Source organism: Corythoichthys intestinalis, chromosome 17, assembly GCF_030265065.1.
Source record: "Corythoichthys intestinalis isolate RoL2023-P3 chromosome 17, ASM3026506v1, whole genome shotgun sequence".
Taxonomy (NCBI): Eukaryota; Metazoa; Chordata; class Actinopteri; order Syngnathiformes; family Syngnathidae; genus Corythoichthys; species Corythoichthys intestinalis.
Genome location: NC_080411.1, coordinates 18,239,120 through 18,266,127, shown reverse-complemented (window position 1 = coordinate 18,266,127; position 27,008 = coordinate 18,239,120). Strand labels below are relative to the sequence as shown.

General features: G+C 42.9%; 1 protein-coding gene across 4 annotated transcripts in view; it reads right to left on the bottom strand.

Moving 5' to 3' along the window:
- Positions 1 to 26,869, bottom strand: part of myo5b (myosin VB) — a 35,093-nt gene extending 8,224 nt beyond the window's left edge. For 2 of the 4 annotated variants that reach the window (XM_057819083.1, XM_057819085.1), the window contains exons 1-25: positions 26,809 to 26,869; positions 19,039 to 19,149; positions 18,805 to 18,976; positions 16,093 to 16,237; positions 15,867 to 16,023; positions 14,176 to 14,319; positions 14,035 to 14,116; positions 13,851 to 13,958; positions 13,396 to 13,505; positions 12,975 to 13,322; positions 12,245 to 12,385; positions 12,045 to 12,167; positions 11,871 to 11,954; positions 9,550 to 9,681; positions 9,380 to 9,477; positions 9,220 to 9,306; positions 8,132 to 8,243; positions 7,855 to 8,066; positions 7,092 to 7,248; positions 3,468 to 3,707; positions 3,161 to 3,409; positions 1,515 to 1,608; positions 1,314 to 1,444; positions 1,116 to 1,235; positions 916 to 1,050 (exon numbers count right to left, since the gene is read on the bottom strand). In XM_057819083.1, coding sequence (XP_057675066.1) covers positions 916 to 1,050; positions 1,116 to 1,235; positions 1,314 to 1,444; positions 1,515 to 1,608; positions 3,161 to 3,409; positions 3,468 to 3,707; positions 7,092 to 7,248; positions 7,855 to 8,066; positions 8,132 to 8,243; positions 9,220 to 9,306; positions 9,380 to 9,477; positions 9,550 to 9,681; positions 11,871 to 11,954; positions 12,045 to 12,167; positions 12,245 to 12,385; positions 12,975 to 13,322; positions 13,396 to 13,505; positions 13,851 to 13,958; positions 14,035 to 14,116; positions 14,176 to 14,319; positions 15,867 to 16,023; positions 16,093 to 16,237; positions 18,805 to 18,976; positions 19,039 to 19,149; positions 26,809 to 26,838 — 3,522 coding nt within the window. In that variant the 5' untranslated portion in view covers positions 26,839 to 26,869. Of the gene's footprint in view, positions 1 to 915; positions 1,051 to 1,115; positions 1,236 to 1,313; positions 1,445 to 1,514; positions 1,609 to 3,160; positions 3,410 to 3,467; positions 3,708 to 7,091; positions 7,249 to 7,854; positions 8,067 to 8,131; positions 8,244 to 9,219; positions 9,307 to 9,379; positions 9,478 to 9,549; positions 9,682 to 11,870; positions 11,955 to 12,044; positions 12,168 to 12,244; positions 12,386 to 12,974; positions 13,323 to 13,395; positions 13,506 to 13,850; positions 13,959 to 14,034; positions 14,117 to 14,175; positions 14,320 to 15,866; positions 16,024 to 16,092; positions 16,238 to 18,804; positions 18,977 to 19,038; positions 19,150 to 24,299; positions 24,581 to 26,808 lie in introns of those variants that run through there. The other 2 variants (XM_057819084.1, XM_057819086.1) reach the window with 1 other exon arrangement.
- Between the last annotated feature and the right edge of the window lie 139 nt (positions 26,870 to 27,008).

Sequence of the window (27,008 nt, the reverse complement as noted above, 5' to 3'; positions counted from 1 at the left end):
CGAATAAACTCCGCTCTCTTCGTATGTTTACTTCCGCGCGCAAGTCCATCGTCCTGGGGTCGCCATTTTACTAACGTCACGTCTGCCCGTCGCTGATTGGTCCACTCCGCTGTCTGTTTGCTGTGGCTTGCTCCGCCCTGGAAATTGTTTCCGTGGGAATGGTGGCCAGACTCAATAGCTGGAACAGCGTTGAGTCTGGTGTACCAGGCTAAGGAGGCTGTGCACAGACCAGAAAGTGAGGCGTATGTGGATCAAAAAAAAGAAAAACTATCGCACGTGCTTGCGATGGGACTATCGCGCACACGCACATCGTGATGGCGATGTTTAAACGATATATCGTTCAGGCTTAGTTTGAACCATTTGTTAAGAGCATTGTATTAAAAAAAAAAAAGTATTAGTATTTAAGCTAGATGACTTTTGCTATGTAAGTAAGCCAATTGTTCTTTTGTTGTACTTAGATCCTCATTTATTTATTTATTTATTTATTTTTAATACCATTTGAGGCTCAGCTTAGGTATCTTCCTTATCAGATTACTCGATTATTCCAACTAACTAGTTCATCGTTTAATCGACTACTAAAATAATCGATAGCCGCAGCCCTAAATTATATGTATTTCTTTTATATTTTGAAGCAATACCAAAAATGAGAACGGTAACACATTGAGCCTCGCCCCTACCAACATGGCAGCTATGTGATCATGAAATCAATCTGTTTGCTCAAATAACATTGAATTTGTTCTTAATTTTGACACGTCAAGTATCAACGATGAGTATGGTCACTCAGCTAGCATCACCCCTAGACCAACATGACTGCCATGTGATCATGAAAAAAAACTGTTTGCTCAAATAAAATTGATTTCATTCTTATGTTTTAGCATTCAATACCAAAGAGGAGTCCATTCGCTATGCGCTAACCTTGTTCCTGGCCGTCTCCTCCATCTTGTCCACGCTGTCCTGCAGTCGCTTCCTCTCACGTTCCAACTCCCTCACGCGCTTCTGAAGCTTGACGAAGATGCCAATGTCCATGGCCGCCTTGTCGACGCCCATTTCCTACCGTCACACAAAGGTCACGTGACCTCATGCATACCGATGGAGAATTATGTCTGTCTGCCAACCTCGACCAGGTGCAGGGCATCGTCGGCGTCTCCCGCCTCGGAGGTGGAGATGGACGTGTAATTGGAATCAGACTCCGGGGTGCTCTGATTGGACAGGTTCCGGTGGTGACCCGGCTGGAACTGCGGAGATTGGGCGTCAAAACAAAACTTAAAAAAAAAAAAAAAACAAAACAAAAAAGCAAAAGTGACGAGTCTAACCTTGGTGAGGGAAACTTCTTCCTTCAAATTGTCATATCTCTGCTCCAGTCTGGAATATTCTTTCAGCAGATTTTGGTAGCGACGTCGCTCGGCATCCATCTCGGCACGCAGCAAGGCGCTTCCCACATCCTCTGGAGCCGGACACACATGCGCGCTTAGGATTTAAACTAAGCAAAAAGCTGCCCTCATTTTGCTACTGACCTGAGGAGCGGCCGGACTGTTGTTTCAGCTTCTGGTTGAGTTCTTCCTTCTCGCTCTTGAGCAGCGCGTTTTCCTCCTCCAGTTCGGCCACCCTCTAATCGGTGAGCAAACAACACGGGCTTACCACGACTGTTGCACCCATACTGTTTTCACGGCTCCTGATACCATGTGCGATTAATATTACATTTCTGCACACACAATTTGAATCTAATGTGATCCTATCACGGCTCAGTCAGACACCGCTCAACTCATTGTCGGCGCTAGCTGTCCGATCCGTTTGAAGCGGGAGGGGCCGGGCACGTTCATTCGCTGCCTGCCGCCCTCCTGCTTCAAATGGATTGGACAACTACGTTTCAATTCGCGGCCGAAGACCTTCCGTTGCCCCTACTGAAATGTCAAAGCGTCTGCTATTTACTCATTGGCAGCCATTAATGGCACTCGACGACCAATCAAATTGAAGTGGGAGTGTTAAACGTTGGTTCCCACTTCAAATGGATGGACATTGACTCATGATGAACTCATTTCAACTGACAGCAGGAGCACAATATGACCTTTCTCAGAGCTGCCAACTCTCACGCTTTGAGCGTGAGACAGGCAATTGCCTGTTTTCTCATGCACACACGCCCAATGTCTCACGCAAAAAAAAAAAAAAATCCGATTTTGGGCCGAGACTCGTTCGTTTGTTTTTCAAACTCTCCGACAGCAGATGACGCTACTCGCCACTGTAACCCTATTCGCTGCATAAACATCCTAGTTGCGACAGAAGAAGACCTTCGAGAAGACAATCGCGGGAGAAACTGGAATGGAGAAAGAATCTCTGAAGAAAGTCATATCCAATCTGAAGATTACAGACAGAGATTAGGTATAATTAGTGACATATATCGTCAATTAAGTACCCAATCTTTTAAACTTTAAATCTTGAAAGAAATTTGTTTGTGTTTGTGCGTGTGAACTTGATTTTGTGTTGTAAATGTAAACTCAGTTCCCATAACAAGCAGCAGGAGATCACCTTGTTAGCCTCGTAGTATTACCTACTGCAAGCATGCTCAAAACATCAGCTCATATAGCATTGTTTATTTAGTTTTAGGCCGTGTTCACACTTGGCCTCCTGTGCCTACTGAGCGCTTTTTTTAGCGCCATTTGAGCGAGTATTCTAAACGGGATTCTATCTTAAACGTCACCATAGATAACGGTTAGTAACGTTGGTCAACCAAATAGGCTAACGTAGTCCATCGTCATTGACTACTCTCACGCTTTGAGCATGAGACACACGCAATTGCCTGTTTTCTCACGCACACACGCCACACATCCAATTTCTCACGCAAAATTTTGGTCACCCCCAACAAAATCTCACTCCAAGGTTTTTCTAAAAGTTGGCAGCTCTGCTTTCTTCAACTCTAGCAAAATGGCGTCAGGGCAGCCATGCCTGTAGGGCTGACGTTCCCGCCAAAGTCAATGCACTGATGTTATAATGATTCGCTTATTTCTTTAAAAAGGTATTTTATCTAATGCAAAGAGTCTGCTATTTACTCATTTGAAGCCACTGTGCCCGACGTTCGTTCATTCGCTGCCAACCCTCCCACTTCTAATGGATCAAAGTTCTACTCGCGATAAACTCCTGACTATTTACAACATGACGGCCTGACCTGGATCAGCTGCGTCTTCTCGTTCTGATGCCGGCCATCAGTCTCGTCCTTGAGAACCCGGGCCTCCTCCAGCCGCGTCCGAAGCGCCTCAAGCTCGACCTGCCCCGGTGAATCGGCGCCGCCCCGCTGGCTGTGGGCCTGCTGCTGCTGCTGCAGCTGCTGAAGCTGCTGCTGGACCCGACTGAGCTCCGTCCCCAGGGTGGTGTTGGCACGCAGGAGCTGGTCGTTCTGCTCGCGGTAGTCCTTCCCCTAAAAGCGGAGGTGTCAGGATGGAGGATGCGGGATTGACGTCTGTTTGGATACCAACCTGCTCGTCCATCTTCCTCTGCAGCTGAACGATCTTGTTCTCCATGCCCGTGTTGAGCTTCTTCAGGCCCTCGGCCGACCGCGCCTCGGTCTTGAGCACCTTGAAGCGGCGCAGCGCCCGGCAGCGTCTGTAGGCGCACTGCAGCACCACGGCGGCACGCCGCATCCGCCGGTACTTCAGCCTCTGCAGCCAGCCGCGGACGCAGCTCTGGATGATCAGGGCCTTGTGGTGCAGTAGGAACTGAAGGAAGAACATCTCGTTGAACAAAATGACAGACAAACGCGCCACAAACAAGTGACCATTTTTGGCTAATTTAAAGGGCAGGTGAAGACTTCAATTCATGAGTGTTTTACTAGGTTAAATTGTATTAAATGCATCATTTGCCATCTCAAACCTCATATTAACAATTTTTTTTTAAATAGACCTCGTAGTTTTTTTTTTGAGTTACAGCAACAGCAACACCTTAACAACGAGGGATGCGCCAGCTGCCGGACGCTACCTGATGACGTCATTTCCCGAAGACCTTGCCAGCACTCCAATATGAAAGTATAGCATCACTCTATCCCCGCCATATATTGCAAACATTTTCTGGATTTAACTCGTAAGATTTGTCATGCCGTCTCGATGTGTAGCGATGAATTGCTCACACGAAGGCTCGAGACTCTGAGTGGCTCACAAAACCTTCTTCTGCAAGGATTTGGACATCTTTCGTGAGAGTCAAGCGAAAGAACTCCCCAGCTCCTCAATCGGGTCTTTGTTTTCAACATTTTAGCGACAACAGCTTTGAAAGCCTAGGAGGATACAACCTTGGTTTTTCAAAGACGTAAGTAGACCCTTTTTGGCTTCTACCCCTGCATTTCTGTCAGATAAAGCTCAATTTCTCCCACAAAATAATTGCAATTACAAATGCTTTGGTAGTATTATCTTCATTTATTTTGCTTGCAATGAAAGAACACAAAAGAGAATGGGAAAAAAATTAAATCATTATCATTTTACACAAAACTCCAAAAATAGGCCGGACAAAAGTATTGGCACCCTTTGAAAAATCATCAATGCTTCTCTAATTTGTGTAATTAGCAGCACCTGTTACTTACAGGTGGCACATAACAGTTTGGTGGCAATATCTAAATCACACTTGCACCCAGTTAAAATGGATTAAAATTTATTCAGCCTCTGTCCTGTGTCCTTGTGTGCACAACATTGAGCATGGAGAAAATAAAGAAGACCATAGGAATGTCTATGGACTTGAGAAGCAAAATTGTGAGGAAACATGGGCAGTCTCAAGGCTACAAGTTCATCTCCAAAGACCTGAATGTTCCTGTGTCTACCGTGCGCTGTGTCATCAATAAGTGTAAAGCCCATGGCACTATAGCTAACCTCCCTAGTTGTGGACGGAAAAGAAAAATTGACGAGAGATTTCAACAAAAGATTATGCTGATGGCGGATAGAGAACCTCAACTAACATCCAAACAATTTCAAGCTGTCCTGCAGTCCTAGGGTACAACAGTGTCAACCCGTACTATCCGTCGGTGTCTGAATGAAAAGGGACTCTATGGTAGGATACCCAGGAAGACCCCACTTCTGACACAGAGACATAAAAAAGCCAGGCTGGAGTTTGCCAAAACTTACCCGAAAAAGCCAAAAACGTTTTGAAAGAATGTTCTCTGGTCAGATGAGACAAAAGTAGAGGTTTTTGGGAAAATGCATCAACAGAGTTTACAGGGAGAAAAACTAGGCCTTTGAAGAAAAGAACACGGTCCCCACAGACAAACATGGCGGAGGTTCCCTGATGTTTTGCGGTTGCTTTGCTGCCTCTGGCACTGGACTGCTTGACCGTGTGCATGGCATTATGAAGTCTGAAGACTATCAGCAAATTTTGCAGCATAATGTAGGGCCCAGTGTGAGAAGGCTGGGTCTCCCTCAGAGGTCATGGGTCTTCCAGCCAGACAATGACCCAAAACACACTTCAAAAAGCACCAGAAAATGGTTTGAGAGAAAGCACTGAAGACTTCTAAAGTGGCCAGCAATCCGTCCAGTCCTGAATCCCATAGAACACCACGGAGAGATCTGAAAATGGCAGTTTGGAATAGGGACCCTTCAAATCTCAGAGACCTGGAGCAGTTGGCCAAAGTTGTCAAAAATTCCAGCTGAGTTTTGTAAGAAACTCATTAATGGACACCGGAAGCGGTTGTTCACATTAATTTTGTTCTAAAGCTTGTGCTACGAAGTATTAGGCTGAGGGGGTACAATACTTTTGTCCGGCCCATTTTTGGAGTTTTGTGTAAAATGATCATTTTTTCATCCTCTTTTATGTTTTTTCATTGGAAGCAAAATAAATGAAGATATTACTACCAAAGCATTTGTAATTGCAATCACTTTCTGGGAGAAATTGAGCATTATCCAACAGAATTGCAGGAGTGCCAATACTTTTGACCAGCAGTGTAATTAAAAAATTTGATGCAATTTTGTTAATATAGGAGGGCAAAACCAACTGCCTGGTCATTGAAGTGTGACCTGTTTGTTTTGTTTTGTTGCTTGGCTGTCATAAGACAGCTTGACAGGTTGTCTATTCATGTGAATTTGATACATTTACTACTAGATTTATATAACTACTCGTTTGACAGGGGAAAAAAAGGTTCTGAGAGAAATCACAATGCTAAACATAGGCCTACCACTCTTCCTTTTGTCTAGCTGCCAACCATCATCATCACCAACGTCTGCTGTGCCGAGTAAATCGTCATCATCTCACGCTTCAGGTTCAAACATGTAGGGATTATTGTAGATAATCTTTCCAGGGAGCCTTTGCCATTGTTAGTGTCACAAAAGAGCGTTCCTGAATGGTTACTTTCGGTGGAAATAATCAATGATATTGTTGCTGCTGCTATACTCGCTGTGTCTTCCATTGTGTTCGGGAATTCACGTGACACTTCCGTGTCTGGGAATGCAGTATTGATGGGGTGCTAAAAAACTTAAAAATCGCAAATTACCCTTGCAGTTACGCATTAGAAATGATGTGGTTGTTTTGACGAACTCGTCCAAAGTTTATATTAGTAAAATTACACCGAAATCCGAAAAGCTTTTCGCCTGCCCTTTAAAAAAAACAACAACAATTTATTACCATTAATTACAATGATGACATGTATAAATTAATTTATAAATTACTCACATGCGAATAAAAACTTTACTAGAAAATGCTAATTCTTGAGAAACTACATGGGGATGCTCAGCTCTGATGGTCAGTAACTTCCTGATATATTAGAGGAATTTCCAGATCCCTTCCTTTTCATTTTGAAGCATTTATGGGCCAATGCAGGTCAGTTTCTGGTAATTTAGTTGACATTTTCAGTCATTCCCTGTCAGTTTTGGGGCATTTCCTGTTCGAGACAGTTCCAGGTGTCGTCTTGTTGATTTTTGGGTCCCTTCCTGTTGATTTTGGAGTATTTCCGTTACACTACCTGTTGATTTGGGGATATGAACTCTGGTTCTGCCCCCCAATAACACTCTAAAGTTGTAATTGTTTGTATTTAATGGTAGGAAAGACATCATCCAGCTTCCTACTATACTAACGGTTGTAGTGAAGGGTGTGTGTGTATGTGCGTGCATGAATGCATACGTATTGATTACCTCCTGGTAGATTCTGCGCGTGAACATCCCTCGCGCGAAGGCCTGGATGGTGACGGTGGCCCGGCGCACCGCCAGGAAGTCGCGGCGCTCTCTGGCCATACGGTAGTTCTTCTGGCAGACCACAGCGGCACGCGTCAGCCGCAAGTATTCCGCATACCTGGCCAGCCATGGCAACAAAACAAAAAAAGTAATCAATACATATACAAAAAAAACATATACAAAAAAAAAACCAAACACTGGCAATTAAAATATATAGGTACCTCTACTTACGAACATCTCTACAAATGTAATGTTCAGGTTACAACACGCTTAAACGGGAAAATATTGCTTCTCGCTAAGAAATTTCAGGTTACGAGAGGCAATAAATACTATACAGTACTGTAAAAGATACATATGTACTTCCTGGTTTTAAATGTAGTTCCCTATGATTCTGCTGCCCTATTGGTCATAATCTTTCCCATCGTGCCTCCATAATGGGATTCTGTTCTCTTATTGGGCTATTGTTGATTACGTTCCAATTTGGGTGTCGGAATATGACGACGTGCACAGGCGTGACAGTGTTGTTGTTGTTGTTACAGCAGGTTGACGAATGTAATGATATGCATGTATTATATATAATGTGTTAATAATACTAAATAAAATAAACTTGAAAATATAAGAATAATGAATCCATTTGAATAACAAAGACAGCTGAAAAGACAAACACAGATGAAAACAAAAGTGCATTTTGCCAGGGAATTCTTATCAGCTAAATAGTACTGACCTGCGCGCTAAGTAGCCACGCCCGTATCTCTGCAACAAGATGACGGATTTACGGATCTTTTGATAACGGAGCCTCTGCAGCCATCCGCGCGCAGTCTTCTGGATGGTTATGCAGGCAGAGCGGAACTTGTCGGCACGCAACTTCTCCAGGTAGGCCACCTGGCCCGCTCGGAAAAAGATCTTGGTCTTCCCTAACTGGAACATGTCGGCGTCCTGACCAGGACCCGCCCCGAACGTCAGCATGGACTGTCTCGCCGGACTTTCCGCCCGCCTCTCACCTTGATCAGCGTCTCCAACACCCTCTGACACACCAACTTCTTGTCGGGACACGAGACGTCTGCCTTGCGCATCAACACGCGGTATCTGCTGAAGAAGTCGCCATACGTCCACCTGGGCAAGAGAACGTCCATCGGCCTTTTGCCTACAGGGTTGCCGGATGGGAAAGATGTCTTCTCTCCAGTCCGATCGTTTCATAAAAAGCAGTGTTGCCAGATTGGCCAGAGACGCAGAGCGTAAGAAAAATGCTCTGACCAAGTTTAGGCTACTTTTGTTTTGACAAAATTTAGCAATTTTGGAAGGAACCCTTTTTTTTTTTAGTTTAACCGATGGTGTCAAACGTACGGCCCACCGGCCAGAAGTGGGGTCCCTCCTATGGCAATTCGGCCTGAGGGGTTGTTCTGGCTGAAAGGCACGTTGTAGCTCATTCACAATGTATGTACAACATTGCCGTCGTAAAATCTGAGATTTTGGATCTGTGTGATCGAGTGCATGCACTACTGAACTTGGCCGAAACGTACCGAAAGTGACCCGCAAGTAACCTAAAATGACAAGGAAGTGACCCAAAATGAACACTTTGGCTTCCATTGGCAACGATTGACGTCAAATAGCTGAGAATGCTCATATTTCAGTGCCGTAGACAGAAATCAATGTCCAATCCATTTCGACTGGGGGGTTGGTGGATGAAATTAACGTATTTATATGGGATCTTACTGCAATTAATGTGGCCTGCGGACCAAACAGAGTTTGATATCCCTGGTTTTAACAGTTGAACTCGTTACCAGGAAAAAAATGCCCCCAAATCAGCAGGAAGTGAGCCATTATCTAAAAGAAGTGAACTGATATCAACAGGAAGTTACCCCCAAATGGACAGGAAGTGACTTTTGGATTTACCTGCTAAAGCAAAGCTACCATCGCAATTTCTCCAGAAGTGGCATTTTCTCATATCGAACGGGAGGTTGTCATTTGGCCTGCTTTTTATGGAACTGGGCGGGGTTATGGTGAGATTGGGCTGAAGAGGAGACCATCCAACCCTGCAACGGCGGCACCAGGGAGTGGAAGTAGAAGAAGAAGAAGAAAGCGCACCAACCTGGAGGGGTATCCGGCAGCACTGATCCGGATGGTCTCTAGGACGCCGCACGCACGCAGCTGCTGCACGGCTCGATGGGAGTCGAACCTGCACGCAGGTACACAAAATGACAGACGGGTGTCTGGAGGTTAGCGGCGACGGGCGGAGGGGCGGGACTCACGAGAAAGCTTCCTTGTCGTCATTGGGTTTGATGCAGCGCACGTAGTGGGGCGTGGTGGCGTTGAGCGTTTCCATCAGGAGATGCAGAGAGCTGCGGAACTAAAGCGGAAACGCTGAAAGGGGCGTTCGGGCCGCTCAGACAACTCGCTTGCCGCACCGGGTCGCACTCACCTGCAGGCCAACAGTCTTCCTGTGTTCTTTGTTGGGGGGCTTCGGCGCCGACCTTGCGGGGCGCAAGTTGACCTTGGCCGATTTGGGGCCGTGCGCGTCCTGGTCACCGAACAGGTCGGCCACCAGTTCCAGCTGATGTCAAACCACACCCAATATATCACTTTTCCCACAGCGTCGTCGTCTTGCCAGATTAAATTCTATACCAACTAGTGTTGCACCAATAGCATTTTTTGGCTCGTTTTATCATTTTTTTTTTTTTTTTTTTAAAGCTTTCTTTCAATGCTAAATGTCTGCATACTCACTTAAATGTAAAATAATTCTATCATTGATTGGTCAGACACTGCTTTAACTCATTGTCCGCCGTGATGGCGCTAGAAGTCCAATCTATTTTAAGCAGGAGATCTGGCAGCGCATAAACGACTCGTTCATTCGCAGCCACCCTCTCACTTTGAATGGTCTAATAGTGATAAATTTATTGGAATTGACGGCAGAAGGAGGAAAAGAGCTTTCATCGCCCCTACCAACATGGCCGCCCTGAGGCCACATTCCCATCAAGTTATGTGAAGCTCATTTGTCAACTGATTCAATGTTAAAGGGATCCACGGATAGAAAGACTTGTTGTTCTTATAAGATAAACGTTATTATGACTTTAAATAATTTGATACTGAAACCCCTCTTGATGTTTTTTTTTTTTATACAATTTGTAAATTTAGTTTAACTAGTAGGTCGCCATTGTTGTTGACGTCAATGGGCGGTGACGTCACATGGTTACGCTGCCGGGCTTAAAGAGTATGACTCTAGCGACATAAACATGTCATCTGTCCAACCCTTTGAACCCGAGAGGAACGTAATGAGCCTGAAAGCACTGTCGAAATTTTACAAAACGAGCAGCAAAAGCAAAATGAACAGGGAAGACGGGATGAGATGAGATGAGACGGGAGTGGGGGGGGGGACAATGTTCTGCCAAAATGTGCTACACCGGCGAAACGTCTATAAGTGGCGAATTTGACACCCAAAGTACTACCATGCGCTTTCAGCTTGTTTTGTTTAGATGCATACAGACAGAACATACTAAAGATGCCTTAAGAAAATACTTCAACATCGTAATATCATATAAGGGTGGTTTAAATATGCTACGTGACTAATGTGGTCGCTCTGAAGCGACCACAAGAAAATACAATGCTTAAAAGTATGAGAGGGAAACACATGCAAAAAGTATTTTGAGGCAATAAAAAGGTCATAAAAGACTCAATAAAAACACAAATAGTCAGTTCCCGCCGCTTTTAATCGATGTGTGCATGTGTTGGACGTCTCGCCACGTAGAAGGAATTGCAGTAACCCCATAGTGTTCGTCTAGTGACAGTGACAAACTACGTCCAGACCCGAGCTTCCATTGCGCGCATATAACATGGCGCCCTCCATAGGTCAAAACATGTACTAAATATTATAGGTTTTTAAATCAATGGCGATATTTTATGTGTTTCTAATAACATTTTGGTAAACGAGAACAATTGTGGCTTTTTGGAGCCTGTAAGTCTTTAAGTCCAAGGTTCCCTTTAAAGCAGGGGTCTGCAAGCCAGGTCCTCGAGAGCCGCTATCCAGCTGGTTTTCCATGTCTCCTTCCTTGAACACACCTGAATCAAATGATCAGCTCATCAGCAAGCTCTGCAGGAGCCTGATAACGATCCTGATTATTTGATTCAGGTGTGTTAAAGGAGGGAGACATGGAAAACCAGCTGGATAGCAGCGCTTAAGGACCGGACTTGCAGACTGCTGCTTTAAAGTGTCTACTATTTACTAGTGGTTGCCACTGACAGTTCATTCCCTGCCAACCCTCCCACTTCAAATGAATTGAACATCTACTAGAGATAAAGTCCGGATAAATGACACTTTATACCTCATTGTATAACATTGACGGCGCAAGATGTCCAATCCGTTTGAAGAGGGAGAGTTGGCAGCCAATGAAGGAACGTTCATTGGCTCCCATCCTCCCAATTCAAATAAATTTGACCCGTACTAGTGATAAACTATTCACAGCAGATGCGTGAAAAGACCTTTGATCCAATGTACCCTCACACTGGCCATCTTGCTAGGGGCAACGTTCGCCTTAAAGTCAATGCATATTAAAATGAAGTCATAACTGGCGTACTTCTTAACTGATTTTTTAAAAGATTATCATCTCAGGTGGGGGTTGGAAACGAGATCTGGAAAAGTACGCGTTGCACAGCACAGGCACGATATATCTAAGTACTTCCCAATATTGATGACACCATTTTCAGTGCTGTATCAGTGCAACACTAACGTTGAGGGAATTTTGTCACCTGGCTGGCCTTGAGGATGTTGATCTGCTCGTCGTAAACTGTGTCCCGGTTCTTCTCCAGGAAGCCGGCGCACTCGTACTCCACCTGGGGTCCGCAAAGGCATCAGTTGTTTTTTGACAGTCCCCTAAAAAATAAATTAAAATAAAATAAACCCGGTCGGGTGGGCGGACAGACCTTGTCGGCGAAATGGATGATGACGAAGGCAGTGTTGGACATTCGGGGTTTCTGGAAGTGGGGGCTGGCCTCGTGTCGCTTGTAGAGCTTCTGCGCCCAGTTTTGGTCCGTGCCTTTGGGGACCTGCCGCGGATCGGCGAGTAGGTCAACGTGAGATAAGGGAAGGCAGGCGACAGCGGCAGCCGCGGGCAAGGACCCACCTTGCACTCCTCGTCCAGAAGGTCCAGCACGCCCAGTCGTGCCTCGATCAAGTCGATGCAAGGCTGGTTGTCGTGGAAGTCGATGAGGGTCCACGGGATCTGTTCCTTAATGTACTCCTCTTGCTCCAGCTTGAACACGTGCTGCACACCAATTGAGTGGTTCATGTTCTACTGCTCAATGTCAAAGAATGGAAAAAGCTAAGCAATTAGAGCAGGGCTGTTAAACTTGGTCCCCTATGGCGGGCCGCGGGACAGTATTTTGCGGCCCCGTACTTGATATCAAATCGTTGGTGCAGACCTGTGTGTTTGATTCATCGCTACAGTCCGAGCAAGCATAGCTCAGGATAATGGCAGTTTTCAGCCATTTTTGTCCATTTGTTAGCCAAAGAGATCTAAAAATGGTCATGGTTTTTCATAGCAAATATTTTCTTATTTTTCATTTTCATTGATTGAAACTGACGTTAGCCTAAGCCTGGCTAGCTTGTCTTCTAACAATGAACTATTTATAATGGACTTTGGCTAAGGATTTGACTATTATGGCCGAAAACTGATGTTAGCCTGTGCTACACTATTTCATTTTGTAGCAATTCATGCAAAAACACTTCACATAGATATCATGTAACAAAATACTACCCCGTGGGCTACCATTTTGAGAACCCCACCGACAAGACAATGTCCCGTTGTCTAGAAGAGCCCGGCCGGCCGCGTGAACACGAGCGACCTCGCCCACCGAGTTAAACTGCTGCTGCAACTTCTCATTGGCGTAGTTGATGCAGAACTGCTCGAAGCTGTTGACCTCGAAGGTCTCGAAGCCATAAATGTCCAAGACGCCGATGAAGTAGTGCTGCTTGGAGGATGCGCGCAGCGCCGCGTTGATGCGTGCCACGATCCAGTCGAACAAGCGGGCGTAGATGTGCTTGGCCAGGGCGTCGCGGGCGTTGGCCGCCTGCCGGGCTGACATGTTCTTGACGTAGGTCTCGGAGGCTGTGGCCAACTTCCGGTGGCACAGCCAGTGCTCCATTTGAGGCGCCTCCAAGCCCAGGAGCCTGCAGAAGTGAGCCAGGTGGACGTCATCGCTCTGAAAGCAAAAGATGCGCTCAGTCTCCGGACGGAAGACGACGCAACGGAGCACGACCCCGACTGGAACGCACCGAGACGTGGCAGGACTCGCCGTCCTTCTCGGAGTAGATCTCGATGTTGCCTAAATGCAGGATGCCCGCCAGTACCTTGAAAATGGCGTTCTGGCTGCCGTCTTTGATGCCTGCAGACAAAAGAAAAATCTTTAGATCAAATGTAACTAAAATCCTTTTTAAAAACATTTGTTCCAGGTATTTTTTTTCCAAAAGGGAATGCCTCTTAAATGCACCAAAAATCAACAGGAAGTGACCCTGAAATGCCCCCAAATCAACAGAAAACATCTTAGGTTGACAGCTAATCTACCATTGCAATTTCTCAAAAAATGGAATGTTGTAGTTTATGAAAATGAATTTAAAATTGAAAAAACAAAATTCAAAATTTATAGAACAAAAAAAACAAAAAAAAATCAAGAAATTGGTAGACGTCTCTTGCCGTCAATAGGGATGGGGCCGCTCGCTTGCCGACTCACCGAGCAACCTGAAGGCCTGCCTGGTCCTTTCCAAGTCGTCGGCGTCACTGACCCCCTGGATAAAGATGTTCTCGCCCATGGACGTGTACAGGAAGTCTTCTGCGCTGGCTGCCGGCAAATACATTGAGCGGAGTCACCCATCTCATTTCATCTGATTTCAGAGGGTAAGAGGAGAAGGACTGACTGAGGCAAAGGTCCCGCAGCTCCGGCGAAGAGGCGGCCGCGCACAGCTGATAGAATATGTGGTAGTTGCGCTCCTCTTCAGCCTGCCGTAAAGCACAAGGTGAGAAAGTCCGCCCGCCTGCGCTACGCGCGTCCGACCCACCTGGAAGACCACCCTGGACTTCTCCAGCAGGTACGTTCGCATGTTGGCGCCGATGATGTGGTAGCTGCGGTTAAAGCCGATCTCGATGTACTTCCCGAAACGACTGCTGTTGTCATTTCTGGTGGTCTTGGCATTGCCGATTGCCTGATCCCACACACACACAACAACAACAAAAAAAGTCACCAAAAGAGCTCCGCACGCTCAGCATCCCAAATGTACCACTCAACGTGATGACAGACAACGAGTCCGGGGAGTCTAAGGATATATTTTGCACACCCTACTGGACAAAGTGTAGCAGTAGCGTATCCCTGCATATTCTGACATCAATTTTTACTAGGGCTGTCAAACGATTAAAATTTTTAATCGAGTTAATTACAGCTTAAAAATTAATTAATCGTAATTAATCGCAATTCAAACCATCTATATAATATGCCATATTTTTCTGTAAATTATTGTTGGAATGGAAAGATAAGACGCAAGATGGATATATATATTCAACATGCGGTACATAAGGACAGTATTTGTTTATTATAACAATAAATCAACAAGATGGCATTAACATTATTAACATTCTGTTAAAGTGATCCATGGATAGAAAGACTTGTAGTTCTTTATGAAAAATGTCAGTACAAGTTATAGAAATTTTATATTAAAACCCGTCTTAATGTTTTCGTTTTAATAAAATTTGTAAAATTTTCAATCAAAAAATGAACTAGTAGTAGAGCCTAGTTCGGGCCTAAAAAATCCAGCCCGACCCGACACGGCCCACTGGTATTGAGGCCCGACCCGGCCCGAGCTCGATCACTTAACTAGATTTGCAGGCCCGAGCCCGAAAAACCCGATTTTTTTTTTTTTTTTTGAGTGACGCGGAAAAAACGCAGCTGCAGCAATTTATTTTCATTTCTTCGAGTTGGCAGAAAAAAACGCAAGTTTTCTTAATGTTTAAATAATCTACATATTTTTTTTAGAATTATCAAAGCATTCACACAACGAAATAACGCTGGGAAAGTTTGTTAAACATATTTCTGAGTGTGTGGGACATTGTTCTCACATGGACGCGCCTCTCTGACAAGGAGAGGGAACAAGAGAGGGCGGCGCCTCGGCCGTGCGCAAACTACAGCGGGAGGACAAGAAGCAAAAGCGGCCGGCGCCACGGCGTTCGTGCACACGCACAAGCAAAAGCGCAATACAGAGAGCATGCTCTCCATTTTTTTTTTTTTTTTAAATAATTTATTAGTCCGGCATGGCGGCCCGACCCGACCTGACCCGAACGTGAATGCTAAAATTGTGGGCCCGACCCGACATTCGGGTCGGGTCGGGTCGGGTTCGGGCACAAAATCTAACCTCTAACTAGTAGCCCGCCATTGTTGAGGGCAATAATTACTTGCACTATAAAATCAGTCGCACCCAAGCGCCAGCAGAGGGCAGCAAAACTCCGCAAAACACAATTAACAAGTGGACCTTTCACTCTACTGTCATTTAAATCTGTCTGAGCTGGGCCAAGTGCGTTAATTGCGTCAAATATTTTAACGTGATTAATTTAAAAAATTAATTAACGCCCGTTAACGCGATAATTTTGACAGCCCTAATTTTTACAAAACAAAAAAATTCATTTGAAAAAAAAGTTTTAGAAATAGACATCCAATAGATAGAAATCCAATTCATTAAGAGTGGGAGGGAATTAGACTGACCTCCATGATGGGATTGGAGGCCAGAACTTTCTCCTCCACGTTGGCGTCGTTGGCAGATCCTCCCACAGTGGCGAAGAACCTCATGGCGTACTTGGCGGAAACAGTCTTGCCGGCTCCAGATTCCCCGCTCACAATGATGGACTGATTCCTGTCGTCCCTGAGGCAGAAAAGACGGCTGTACTCGTGAGCCAACAGACGGGCGGGCGAGACATCCGGCACTCCCTACCTGGCCATCTGTTTGTAGGCTTCCTCGGCCACGGCGAAGATGTGCGGGTCCATGTCGCCCATGTTCCGGCCGCTGTAGGCGTTGATCACCTCCTCGCCGTAGATCTGCAGCTCCTCGTACGGGTTGATGGCCACTAGGACGATGCCTGCAATGCCGTGCAATGCGCCGTATTTGAATTACATACGGACAGGAAATGATGTCTTCTTGTCCTGTCCGTAACTATTCAATTACTGTGTGACAAAATGTACAGAGTCCGACAATTTTTATCCAAATTATATCATACATACATCTAGTGCTGCAACGATTAATCAATTAACTCGAGTAATTCGATTAGAAAAAGGATTCAAATTAAATTTTGCTGCTGCGAGTATTCGTTTAATTAAAGTGGCGTTGTAATGGTTTGTTTTGAAAGTGTTTGCATTTAGTTTTATTGATTTGGGTGGATACACTGCCTTCTAATGGCAACAGTGAATATGGCATAACTCATTTCACATGGCTGAATCTAGCTGCTCCCAGTTAAGACCAACAAAGTTTTTGTTTGAGCTAATGTTTTTTTAATGCATTCTTAATTTAGTTTATAGGTATATTTAGCCATTTTTGTGGGAATATGTGTTTGAACCATTTGTAAAAACACCGTAGTAAAAAAAAAAAAAAGTTAGCATTTTATAGCATTTAAGCTAGTGGACCTTTGTTATGTAAGTTAGCCAATTGTTCTTTTGTTGTACTAAGATCCTCATTTATTTAGCTCAGGTATTTTTATTTTCCTTATCTGTTTACTCGATTATTTGAACGAACTAGTTCATCGATTAACCGACTACTAAAATAATCGAAAGCTGCAGCCCTACATACGTTATAAATTTTAGGAAACTCAGGGGCACAAAAGTTGTATAAAGTTTTTGCTCAAAATGTATGGTTTAGCCAAAAACATACCCATTCATTCCTAAAGGTCAAAGTTTCCTATAGAACCCACTCACATGACGTCACAAACACGCCTCCGGCCATATTGTCCGTCAGCTTGTCGTGTTTACACATTACCGCTACGTAAATTCCTCCTATTATGGCGTGTTTTTCTGCTCGTTAACATTAATTATCAAAATGGTGAAGGCGTGTGTGGCGATTGGTTGCAGTAACAGAGAAGATAGACGGAGAGACTTGAAGTTCTACCGTATTCCGAGAGACCTGGAGAGGAGAGCGAGATGGACTGCTGCAATTCGACGAGAAAACTGGGTCCCAAACGATCACCACAGATTATGTAGTAGTCATTTTATATCTGCTAAGATGCATTTAATATATATTTAGAGGGTTTTGGGCTGACAACCACAATTAAGATCATTGCGAGGCTAATCGCCGACAACATACAGTTTCAAATTCAAGATGCTTATTTCTTCCACCATCATTATTTTTTGAATAATATTTAGCTGGTAACAAGTGAAAGAAGCTGGCCTCGTCTACGGATCATCAGTTAAACAGGGGTGTCCAAACTTTTTGCAAAGGGGGCCAGATTTGGTGTGGTAAAAATGTGGGGGGCTACCTGGGCTGATTTACGTAGAACAATACATTTAAAGAAATTTTAGCAAGCCCTTCTGTGTGTCACATTTGCTTTATTATTATTTTTTTTTAATTCATGATTTCAACAATCTTACCTTTGTGGCGTTCTCTTTCGACCCTCGGGCGCTTGCGAAATACTGCTGCTGTGAAATTAAATTAGCTTCAAGTTGCTTTAATTTCTCGTTGCATATCTTCCGTCTTGTCGTACATGTCATCGTGTCTTGTTTGGTAATATCGCCTCACATCGAACTCTTTGAAAACAGCGACTGTCTCTTTGCAAATGAGGCAGACACAGTTGTTGCGTATTTTTTTGAAGAAATAGTCGAATATCCACCTATACTTGAAGCGTCGGCCATCGCAGTCAACTTTTTTTTATTATTGATTGTCGCCATTTTAGAAAATTGGAAGGGTCACACGGGGTAATGTTGCTTAGAGTGCTGCTCTTAAAGATTTTCTAACTTTCATGAGAATAGGCTGAGTTTCTGTGGACAAGATAGTTGTAGATATCAGGGTAGCAGATGTCAGGCAGAGACGGCGAAGACAGCGGGTCGAAAAATATCGATTTAAGCATCAAATATGGATCTTGCGAATGGATAGACTGAAGCTTTTCCACATAACGCCTTTTATGCAACGCATCCAATGAGTTTACAGCGTCTGAAAGCATCGGGGCTTCCAGTGAATTGCACAATAAATTGCATGACAAATTGAAACCATTGAGTATAGTGATAAACAATGACGGACAATATGGTGGCCGGATACAGCGACACGTCATTGTGTGACGTTGGTGAGTGGGGTCTATACCTGAAAAATTCTACATTGGGGCATCCAAAAATCAAAATGAAGTGTCCCAATATCAACAGGAAGGGACACCAAAATGACCCCAAATCAGCAGGAAGTGACCCAATATAAACAGGAAGCAACCCCGAAATGCCCCAAAATTAACAGGAAGAAACAATATCAACAGAAAGTGACCCTGGAATGTCTCAAAATCAACAGGAATCGACCCAATATACCGAACATCACAGCCAAGATAACATCGCAATTTGGACATTTTTTGTAGTTAAAAATGAATATAATAAAATGGGCTTCAAAAGTGTCAAGTTGAGGCAAAAAAAATATAAAATACTTCAATGTAATTGGTTACTTTCAAGGCTGGTCACTGACCACAATAGGTGTAGATGTGATTGGACTCCAGGAATCGGACCCTGAGGTTGTGCAGCACGGCCGCTTCGTGAAGATAACTCAGTGCCGTCAGATCGTTCTCGCCCACCAGGATGTCGGGGTTACGGAGGAACGGCAACGGGTTGCCATCGGGGCCCACCGGGTACTCCAGCGCCTGACGGACACACAACATCCAGGCTAAAGGAGGAGCCGCCAATGAATCAAGTAAGCGCTTACCGTGCCGTCCTCCAACCGGAGGCGCAGCGTGGAATCTCCTTGCCGGAAGTCTCGGTCGATCTCCGCCGCCTGCCACACGTTCTCTGCATCTGGGATCCATACTCGCGTGTACTGAAAAGCAAAAGGGAGAACGTCAACGTCAAGGCGGATGGGGTTGAGGGTACGCGTCATAGGTCGGCCGGCCTGCTGAGAGCATCCGCGGCGGGATGAGGGGCCACAGATGGAGAGGAACGCTGTCATTTGATCAGGAGGCGGGGCCAGATAAGGAAGTGGACTTTAGCTCTAATAGACTCAAGAGGGAGGGACTAGGCGAGTGACATCATACCGTCCCTTGGATCCGATACTATTTTAAACACATTTTAATCTGATTGTGGCTCATGTAGAGCACACAAGACATCCCATTCAATTCAACTGGGAGGACTACTCATCTTTCAGTGCCACTGACGGCACCTGACGTCCAATCCATTCAGACCTACATATGTGCCGATTACCGGTTTCAAGGTATACCGTGGTACAAAAACGTTAAGGTTTCAAAACCGCAAAAATTTTCCGTCATACCATCTTTAAGGTACTAGCTATCGTTTATGCCCCAAAAATGCATGGAGAAATTCCTCACTTGCAGCTGCAAGGCTCAACCCTCCGCCACCAGTTGTTGCGCTGTGTCAGTGAGTCAGCTGTTCTACATGATGGCTGGAGGAGGTGTAACTCCTGAACTTTTCCCCCCATCGAAGAAAATGAAATCGCTGGTATGGGAATGCTTCGGCTACAGAAAGGTTACAGACAGCCGTGGCTTATAGGAGGAGGGCGAACCGACATTTAAAATATGTTTGCGGAGGGTGGCCGCCGAGGAGGCAATACCGCCAATATGATTTCGCATTTATACAAAATTAATGGTTAGTAAACACCGTCATGAACGTTTCCCTTCAGCTACAAGTTAACTCCAGCTTGTTTAGTGTGTTTAGCGGTGGTAAAATGTGTTTCTTCCTCTCTGGCAACGGTCTGTGTTGAGAGTGTGTAAAATGTAAACATGATACGAGTTATACAAACGTGCTTTTTGTGAAAAATAATTCAATAATTTTTGTTGTGATGGTAATAATGTTGCTGTATATACGCTCACCTAAAGGACTGCATTTATTTTTATTCTATTTAGAATATACAATATATATATATATATATATATATGGCGGAAAACACTCAGGTGACTTGAAGCTCCGATCTAAGACCTCCATTTTGGCCAAATTTCAAAACTGTCCTATATGCATGTGTGACATATCATTGAAAAGCTTAAAATCTCAATTTTCTGGGGAAGAAAAATTTTGAACAGGAGGGCATTTTATAAAAAAAAAAAAAAAACAGCAAAACCCTATCTGGAGGTGAGAGCACGCGAGAGCAGAATTACAGACACCATGACTTTAACGAGATATTATCGCATACTTACCTTTTTTCGATCCAAAAACTCCATGTAGCATGTATCACAGAGTGTCAAGACACAGCTGTGAATGGCCACAGCTGGATTTATTGGGGATTTTATGGGTGAAACATGGTAATATAACAAGGGTCGCGATGCAGAAATCGCAGACATCAAGGAGAGGTCGAGATTTTCTTTTTCATATGTTTACTCTTTTAAAATGTTTTTTTCAATTTTTCTTTTTTTTGGATCCATTATTTATTATTAACATATCGGAGAAAATGCGACAGTAACAAAAAAAAAAAAAACAATTAAGCGACAGTTACGGGGTAGATATCCGTGACTTTTTTTACAGACACGATTTTTTTCATTATGACGCAATGTTTAAAAGTTTAAAGTATGCGAGTGAATAATTTTTTTAAAGTCGTTTTTTTTTTTAAACGAAATATTAGACATCAATTAATGACTCTAAGCTAAAAATGACAGACATTTTGAATAATAGAATTAATTACCTTCGTTTTATAGCTAGGTTGAAACAAACGCAGTTGCGCAATGTCTGTAAACGGGGGTTTCCAGGGTAAAAAGAAATTAAAAATAGTTTGGGGGCTTAATGCTCCATGAATTTGCAATTGCAGCATATAGACATATTGTTCCATCAAACACAACAGTTGTTTTGGCTTAAAATATAGCATTTTCTTTTAAAAAGGAGGGTAAGAGCAGAAACTGCTTTTTCAGTCTTGTCTGTTTTCCGCCATATATAGTGGGGAGAACAAGTATTTGATACACTGCCAATGGGAAAACCCATTGGCAACGTATCAAATACTTGTTCTCCCCACTGTATATTTATTTATTTTAAAATTAAAGTTACAGTATGCTCCAATTTGCTAATATGTTTTGAAAAATAATCCAGTTCAATTGATTTTTTTCTTTTTTAAACCTAGATATCTGAGTAACACATCTTAAAACTGTAATTGCAATACCGTCATACTGCGAAATCCAGGTTATTTTGGCTCAAGGTTATCATACCGACACATGCCTATTCAGACCGGGAGGGGCCGAGGAATGAACGAACGTCGACAGACCCCACCCGGTTCAAACGGCCGGCATCGTAGATGGTGGCCAATGAGTGCTCTGGAAAGGGTTAATCCGGCACTGCAGGAGGTGGCTAGACTGGAGAGGAAGCTTATGGCGCCACGCGTGCAGTTTCCGCCACGGACTCCGTAGATGCGGGAACACATGTCACCTGAGGGTAATTTCGCTTCCCGATTTTGGTCTTTGGTCTCACTTATTGACTGACATCAATTGCAAAAAATAAAAATATAAAATGCCGAACCTGGCAAGCCTCTTTCTCCTGACTGGCTTGAACGTCAGATGACTGGGGAAGAGGTTGGAAAGACGCTACTGCATGATCAATGAAAACGAATGGGGGGGGGGGGGGGGGGATGCCCTAAAATCAACAAGACGTGACCCAGAAATACCCCTAAATGAACATTTTTCCAACACCTGCTAGCTTAATGCTAAAGTAGATGTTATGAGAACTACCAGTTTTTTTAAAAAAAAAAAACACGAACGAACAAAAACCGTGAAAAGAATCGAGATCGCCAAGCCCTATAGTTGGACAATACAAAGAAATAGTTTAGCCAAGTTTTAAAGATAAAAAAACCCCGAATCAAAATCAGACAATATGATTTAGGGCTGCAACTAACGATTAACAATTGTTCGGGTATTTACTTAAACGATTAATCAGATATCACTTTCTTCAACTACCTTCGCAATTTACTTTGAAGTTGTTTTAGGCATGTTGTAAGTAACGAAGACAATATGGCAACTAATTTATTACTCGATTTAATCTAGTGCTGCAACGATTTATCGGTTAACTGGAGTAATTCGATTAGAAAAGATTCGAATTCAATTTTGCTGCTGTGAATATTCATTTAATTAAAGTAGCGTTGCATTTAATTTATTGATTTGGGTGGATACACTGCCCTCTAGTGGCAACAGTGAACATGGCATACCTCATTTCACATGGCTGAATCTAGCTGCTCCCTGTTTAGACCAACAAAGTTTTTGTTTGAGCTTATGTTTTTTGATGCTTTTGTAATTTAGCTTATAGATGTATTTAGCCATTTTGTGTGGGAATAATTTGTTAAGAGCATTGTAATAAAAAGGAAAAGTTAGCATTTTATAGCATTAAACAAGTGGACCTTTGTTATAAAAGTTAGCCAATTGTTCTTTTGTTGTACTTAGATGCTCATTTATTTATTTTTTATACCGTTTGAGGCTCAGCTCAGGTATTTTATTTTTTTTATGTTCCTTATTCGATTACTCGATTATTCGAACCAACTAGTTCATCGATTAATCGACTACTAAAAGAATCAATAGCTGCAGCCCTAATTTAAATTAATCGATTAGTTGTTGCAACTTATCATGAAGCTAGTAGTGCTGCAACAATTAATCGAGTAACTCAAGTATTCGATTAGAAAAAAATATTCAAATTAAATTTGCTGCTTCAAATATTCGTTTAATTAAAGTGGCGTTGTAATGGTTTGTTTTGAAAGTGTTTGCATTTAGTTTTATTGATTTGGGTGGATACACTGCCCTCTCGTCTGCCTCATTTCACATGGCTGAATCCAGCTTCTCCCTGTTAAAACCAACATAAGCTAAAGTTTTGTTTGAGCTATTTTTTTCTTTTTTAATGCTTTCATAATTTAAAGGTATTTATAGCAATTTTTTGTGGGAACATGAGTTTGAACTATTTGTTAAGAGCATTGTAAAAAAAAAAAAAAAAAAAAGTTGGCATTTTATAGTATTTAAACAATTGTTCTTTTGTTGTACATATATCCTCATTTATTCATTGTTTTATACCGTTTGAGGCTCAGGTCAGGTATTTTGATTTTTTACGTTACTTATCCGATTACTCGATTATTCGAACAAAGTAGTTCCTCGATTAATCGACTACTAAAATAATCGATAGCTGCAGCCCTAGTAGCTAGTATAGACAGTAAGATGTCCGAAAATGTGAATTGTTTTCCAAAGTAAAAGCAGATTTTTGTGCATGTCCTACTTTGACTTAACAAAAACATCATGAAGACATCTGACAATATTTACAAATGTCAAGTTATATGTAGGTTATAATTTCAAGAATTTACGCAAGTTTAAGATGATGAAGGTTCTAAAGGTTTAATTGGTTATCAAAATAGTAGTCGATTAATTTGATAATCGAATAGTTGTCGATTAATTGTTGCATCTGTAATATGATTGCCCAACCCTACTTATGACCTTATTCTAATTAACATTTTGTAGTTCTATGTTCACTTCAGCTAAGAAAATATATGTTTAATAGATATTTAATTAAAATATTTAATTTGTATTTTTTTTAAACAGACAACATACCAATCAAGTTTAAGAAAAACTCGTGAAAAAAATGAAAATTGGGGAGATGTGGTGGTCCCTGCCAAGTCAAGGCAGGACGCTCCTTTGACAGTCCACATCAATTGGACTAGTCCATTCACTTAGTTTGAACGGATTGGACTCCTTTCCCGTAAATCCAAGCAAATTGCAAGCTTTTGACGTCTTTTCGTTTTGGAACGACTTAACACGTTTCATTTGTTTTGAAACATGTCTACTGATAGGAGGGGTCGCATATTCTTGCTCGTCCTATTTGGGGCACTCCTAGTCAACACAGGCACGAGCCGAACCGAAGCGAAGCGAGAAATATGGCGTCATCCCGCTTCCCTGTCCTGTCGACAGGTGTACTCCCACGCTCGTCCGTCCGTCACTCGCCACTAACTGAGCCAAGTGTCACATTTGCTCGCTAGCTAAACTTAAGTCAACTAGGGCAGGAGCGACTCACCGTCGTGTAGAGCTCGGTGACGGACATGTTCCTTGTTTGAGAACCGCCAAAGTCCAGACGCGCCAACCCGGAAGCGGCAACCGCTTACGACAGGTGCATAGCAGGTACTTCCGCAAACGTTTCCCACGCTCCGAGAGAGAAAAGTTGGAGAGGAAAGGCTGTAGGGTCAGCCTGCTGCGGTCAGTTGGGTCGCAGAGGTTGATTAGTGGGCCCCCTAGTCTTTGTTTTTCTTGACGTGCACGCGCAAAACTTAAAGCGACAGTACAGCGCATCCGCTAGCCTCCAGGTGCTCGATAGGAGTGCGCTGCGATTGGAGGAAAGCTGTGACGTCATTGCAAAACGACGCGACCTTTACCTTAGGTAGACTTCTGCCCTGTGATTTGAAGATATTTTGGGCATTTTTTTTTTTTTTTATGAAATGACTGTGCATACTATTGTCATTGATCGTTGTAGGTTTTAAATCTGATGTTAAAATATTGTCCTTTGTGGATAAGCTGATTTTGTTGTTTGGGAACAAACAAAACACAAAATGATGGTCTCAAAGTCCACACCATATTTTCAGCTATTTAAGTTTTCAATATGTAAATACTCTTAAGCATACGAATAACAAAAGTATTTGTACACTGCAATTTCACAGGCAGGTGTCTTTGACTGACCCCTAGTGTTGGGTATGTATATGTATTTTTGTTTTGTATATATGACAATAGCATACCGCACCAATGCTATTTTTAGATTGTGACGTCGCCATCATAACGCAGAAGTGGGACATTTTCGACACACCCTTGCATACAATTATTTCTGCTTGTTTTCTCTGGAAATCTTTCAAAAAAAGAACATGCTGATCAAACACTGCTGCTATTGAACTTGTAGAAACAACTCTAGACATTACGAGATTTGAAGGATGCTTTCTTCATACTTTTCCTAAAACCAAAAACTCTGAGGAAAAAATGTGAAGAATGGATCAACTTGTGTGGACGTATAAAAGACCAGTTTAATGCCAGCCAGGTAAAACCATTCACATTTCATATGCAGTAAACATTTTTGTTGGGGGCCATGGTCCTTCAGAGGGATATTTTTACTTATTTTTAGCGTGGCGTTTTGCTGTGCTGCTTGTCTGACAATGAATAGTCTGAAAAAAATTTAAATGGTATCGGACTGCTACTGTTACCTTTTCTATTGTAAAAAAAAAAAAAAAAAAAAAACTTTAGTAAGGAGAAGGTGTAAATAAATTATAGAATTAAGATATGCTATCAATGAAAAAAAATAAAAGTGTTCGTTGGCTGTCACTGAGTAGCATTTGCGATCGCTTCACAAAAATAGCAATGTAAATTGCCCCCAAGAACGGTCAGAGACGTAAGACAACCAGAGGAAATAATATATAAGAAAGACAGGGGATATGGTGGTAAAAGATAGATTGTTGAAACAGGAGAACATCATTGTCAGTGGGGTAAGGCAATGCACACAAGAAAAAGATGTTGATAAAAAAAAGCTAACTCTGGATGAAGTCGGCTCTTTTTCCAGTCTTTTTCAGCCCTCGACACTCAAGCAATCTCTTTAACTGAACATTTGTATGTTCTTCCACAGACCACCAGTGAATTTGGCACCAGGGACATCATTTCCAGACAGAATTGGTAGGTCTAGCTCCGTAAACATCTCGTTTGTAAACTATTTCCATTCATTTACTATTGAGGACAAACGGGAGGTTGACCCGCCAAGCCACAATTGCTAACGTAATGAATATTAATGAGCAAAAGTGACGTGTTGCTTGCGGTATGGCATTCAAATTAATTCTGCAGTACAGTGTGTACAATGTGCCTCCTTTATTTTTGTTTGTAAAGTATGTTTTTGTACGTTTATGATTTTCTTTTTTAATTAAAAAAAATTATGTCAGGTATACCGTATACGTATTATGCGCTCTGTGGGCCAACGGGGACGAGTGTCGTCACCTGTCGGCCATTTTGCATCGGGACCATTCATGGCAGAGGTCTAAAACGTGAAGCCTGCGGGCCAATTGATGCCAACGTTACATTAGTTGGCGGCCCCAGTTGAGTATAATTTAAAGTACAGGAAGTTTTTTTGTCCTGGACCATTAAAAAAACATGAAAAATGATTAAATAAATGTACAGTATATATATATATATATCAATCATTCATTTTTATGCCCAGGCGACTTTTAAAAAATGTTTTTAAAAATCTAAATTAATTTATCTAAAAAAAACAAATACTACAAAAAGATTTTTCACCCCACCCCCTTCCAGAAAAAAAGTACGGCCTCCTCATTTTTTCCCTGAGCATTTTCTATTGTTTTTTAAAAATATCTCTAATTGCCAAACCGCCATTGCAACAAATTTTGACAACCGTTTCCTCATCGCTCGCCATCCGGGATTTTTATCAATTCAATTTTAACAAAACTTAACTGGTCGGTCGACATACGTCCGAGCTATTCAGCCCCAACCGGGCGCCCGCGACCGTCAATGAGGGTTGGCGTGGGAAAAAAATTAGCGCTTACCTTTGTGTAAAGGTGGTCACGCATACTCATGTTTCTTCATTTGTGCTCTTGATGAGTGAGTGCATGACATGTGGGAAATCAGGTCCCTCCCTGAACACTCCCCGGGCAGGTATGAGTCGCTTCCCAGAGGTCACGCCCACAAGCGCAAAACGACCGCTGGATGGCATCCGCAACAACAAAAAGTTTCAAATATTCCAAAA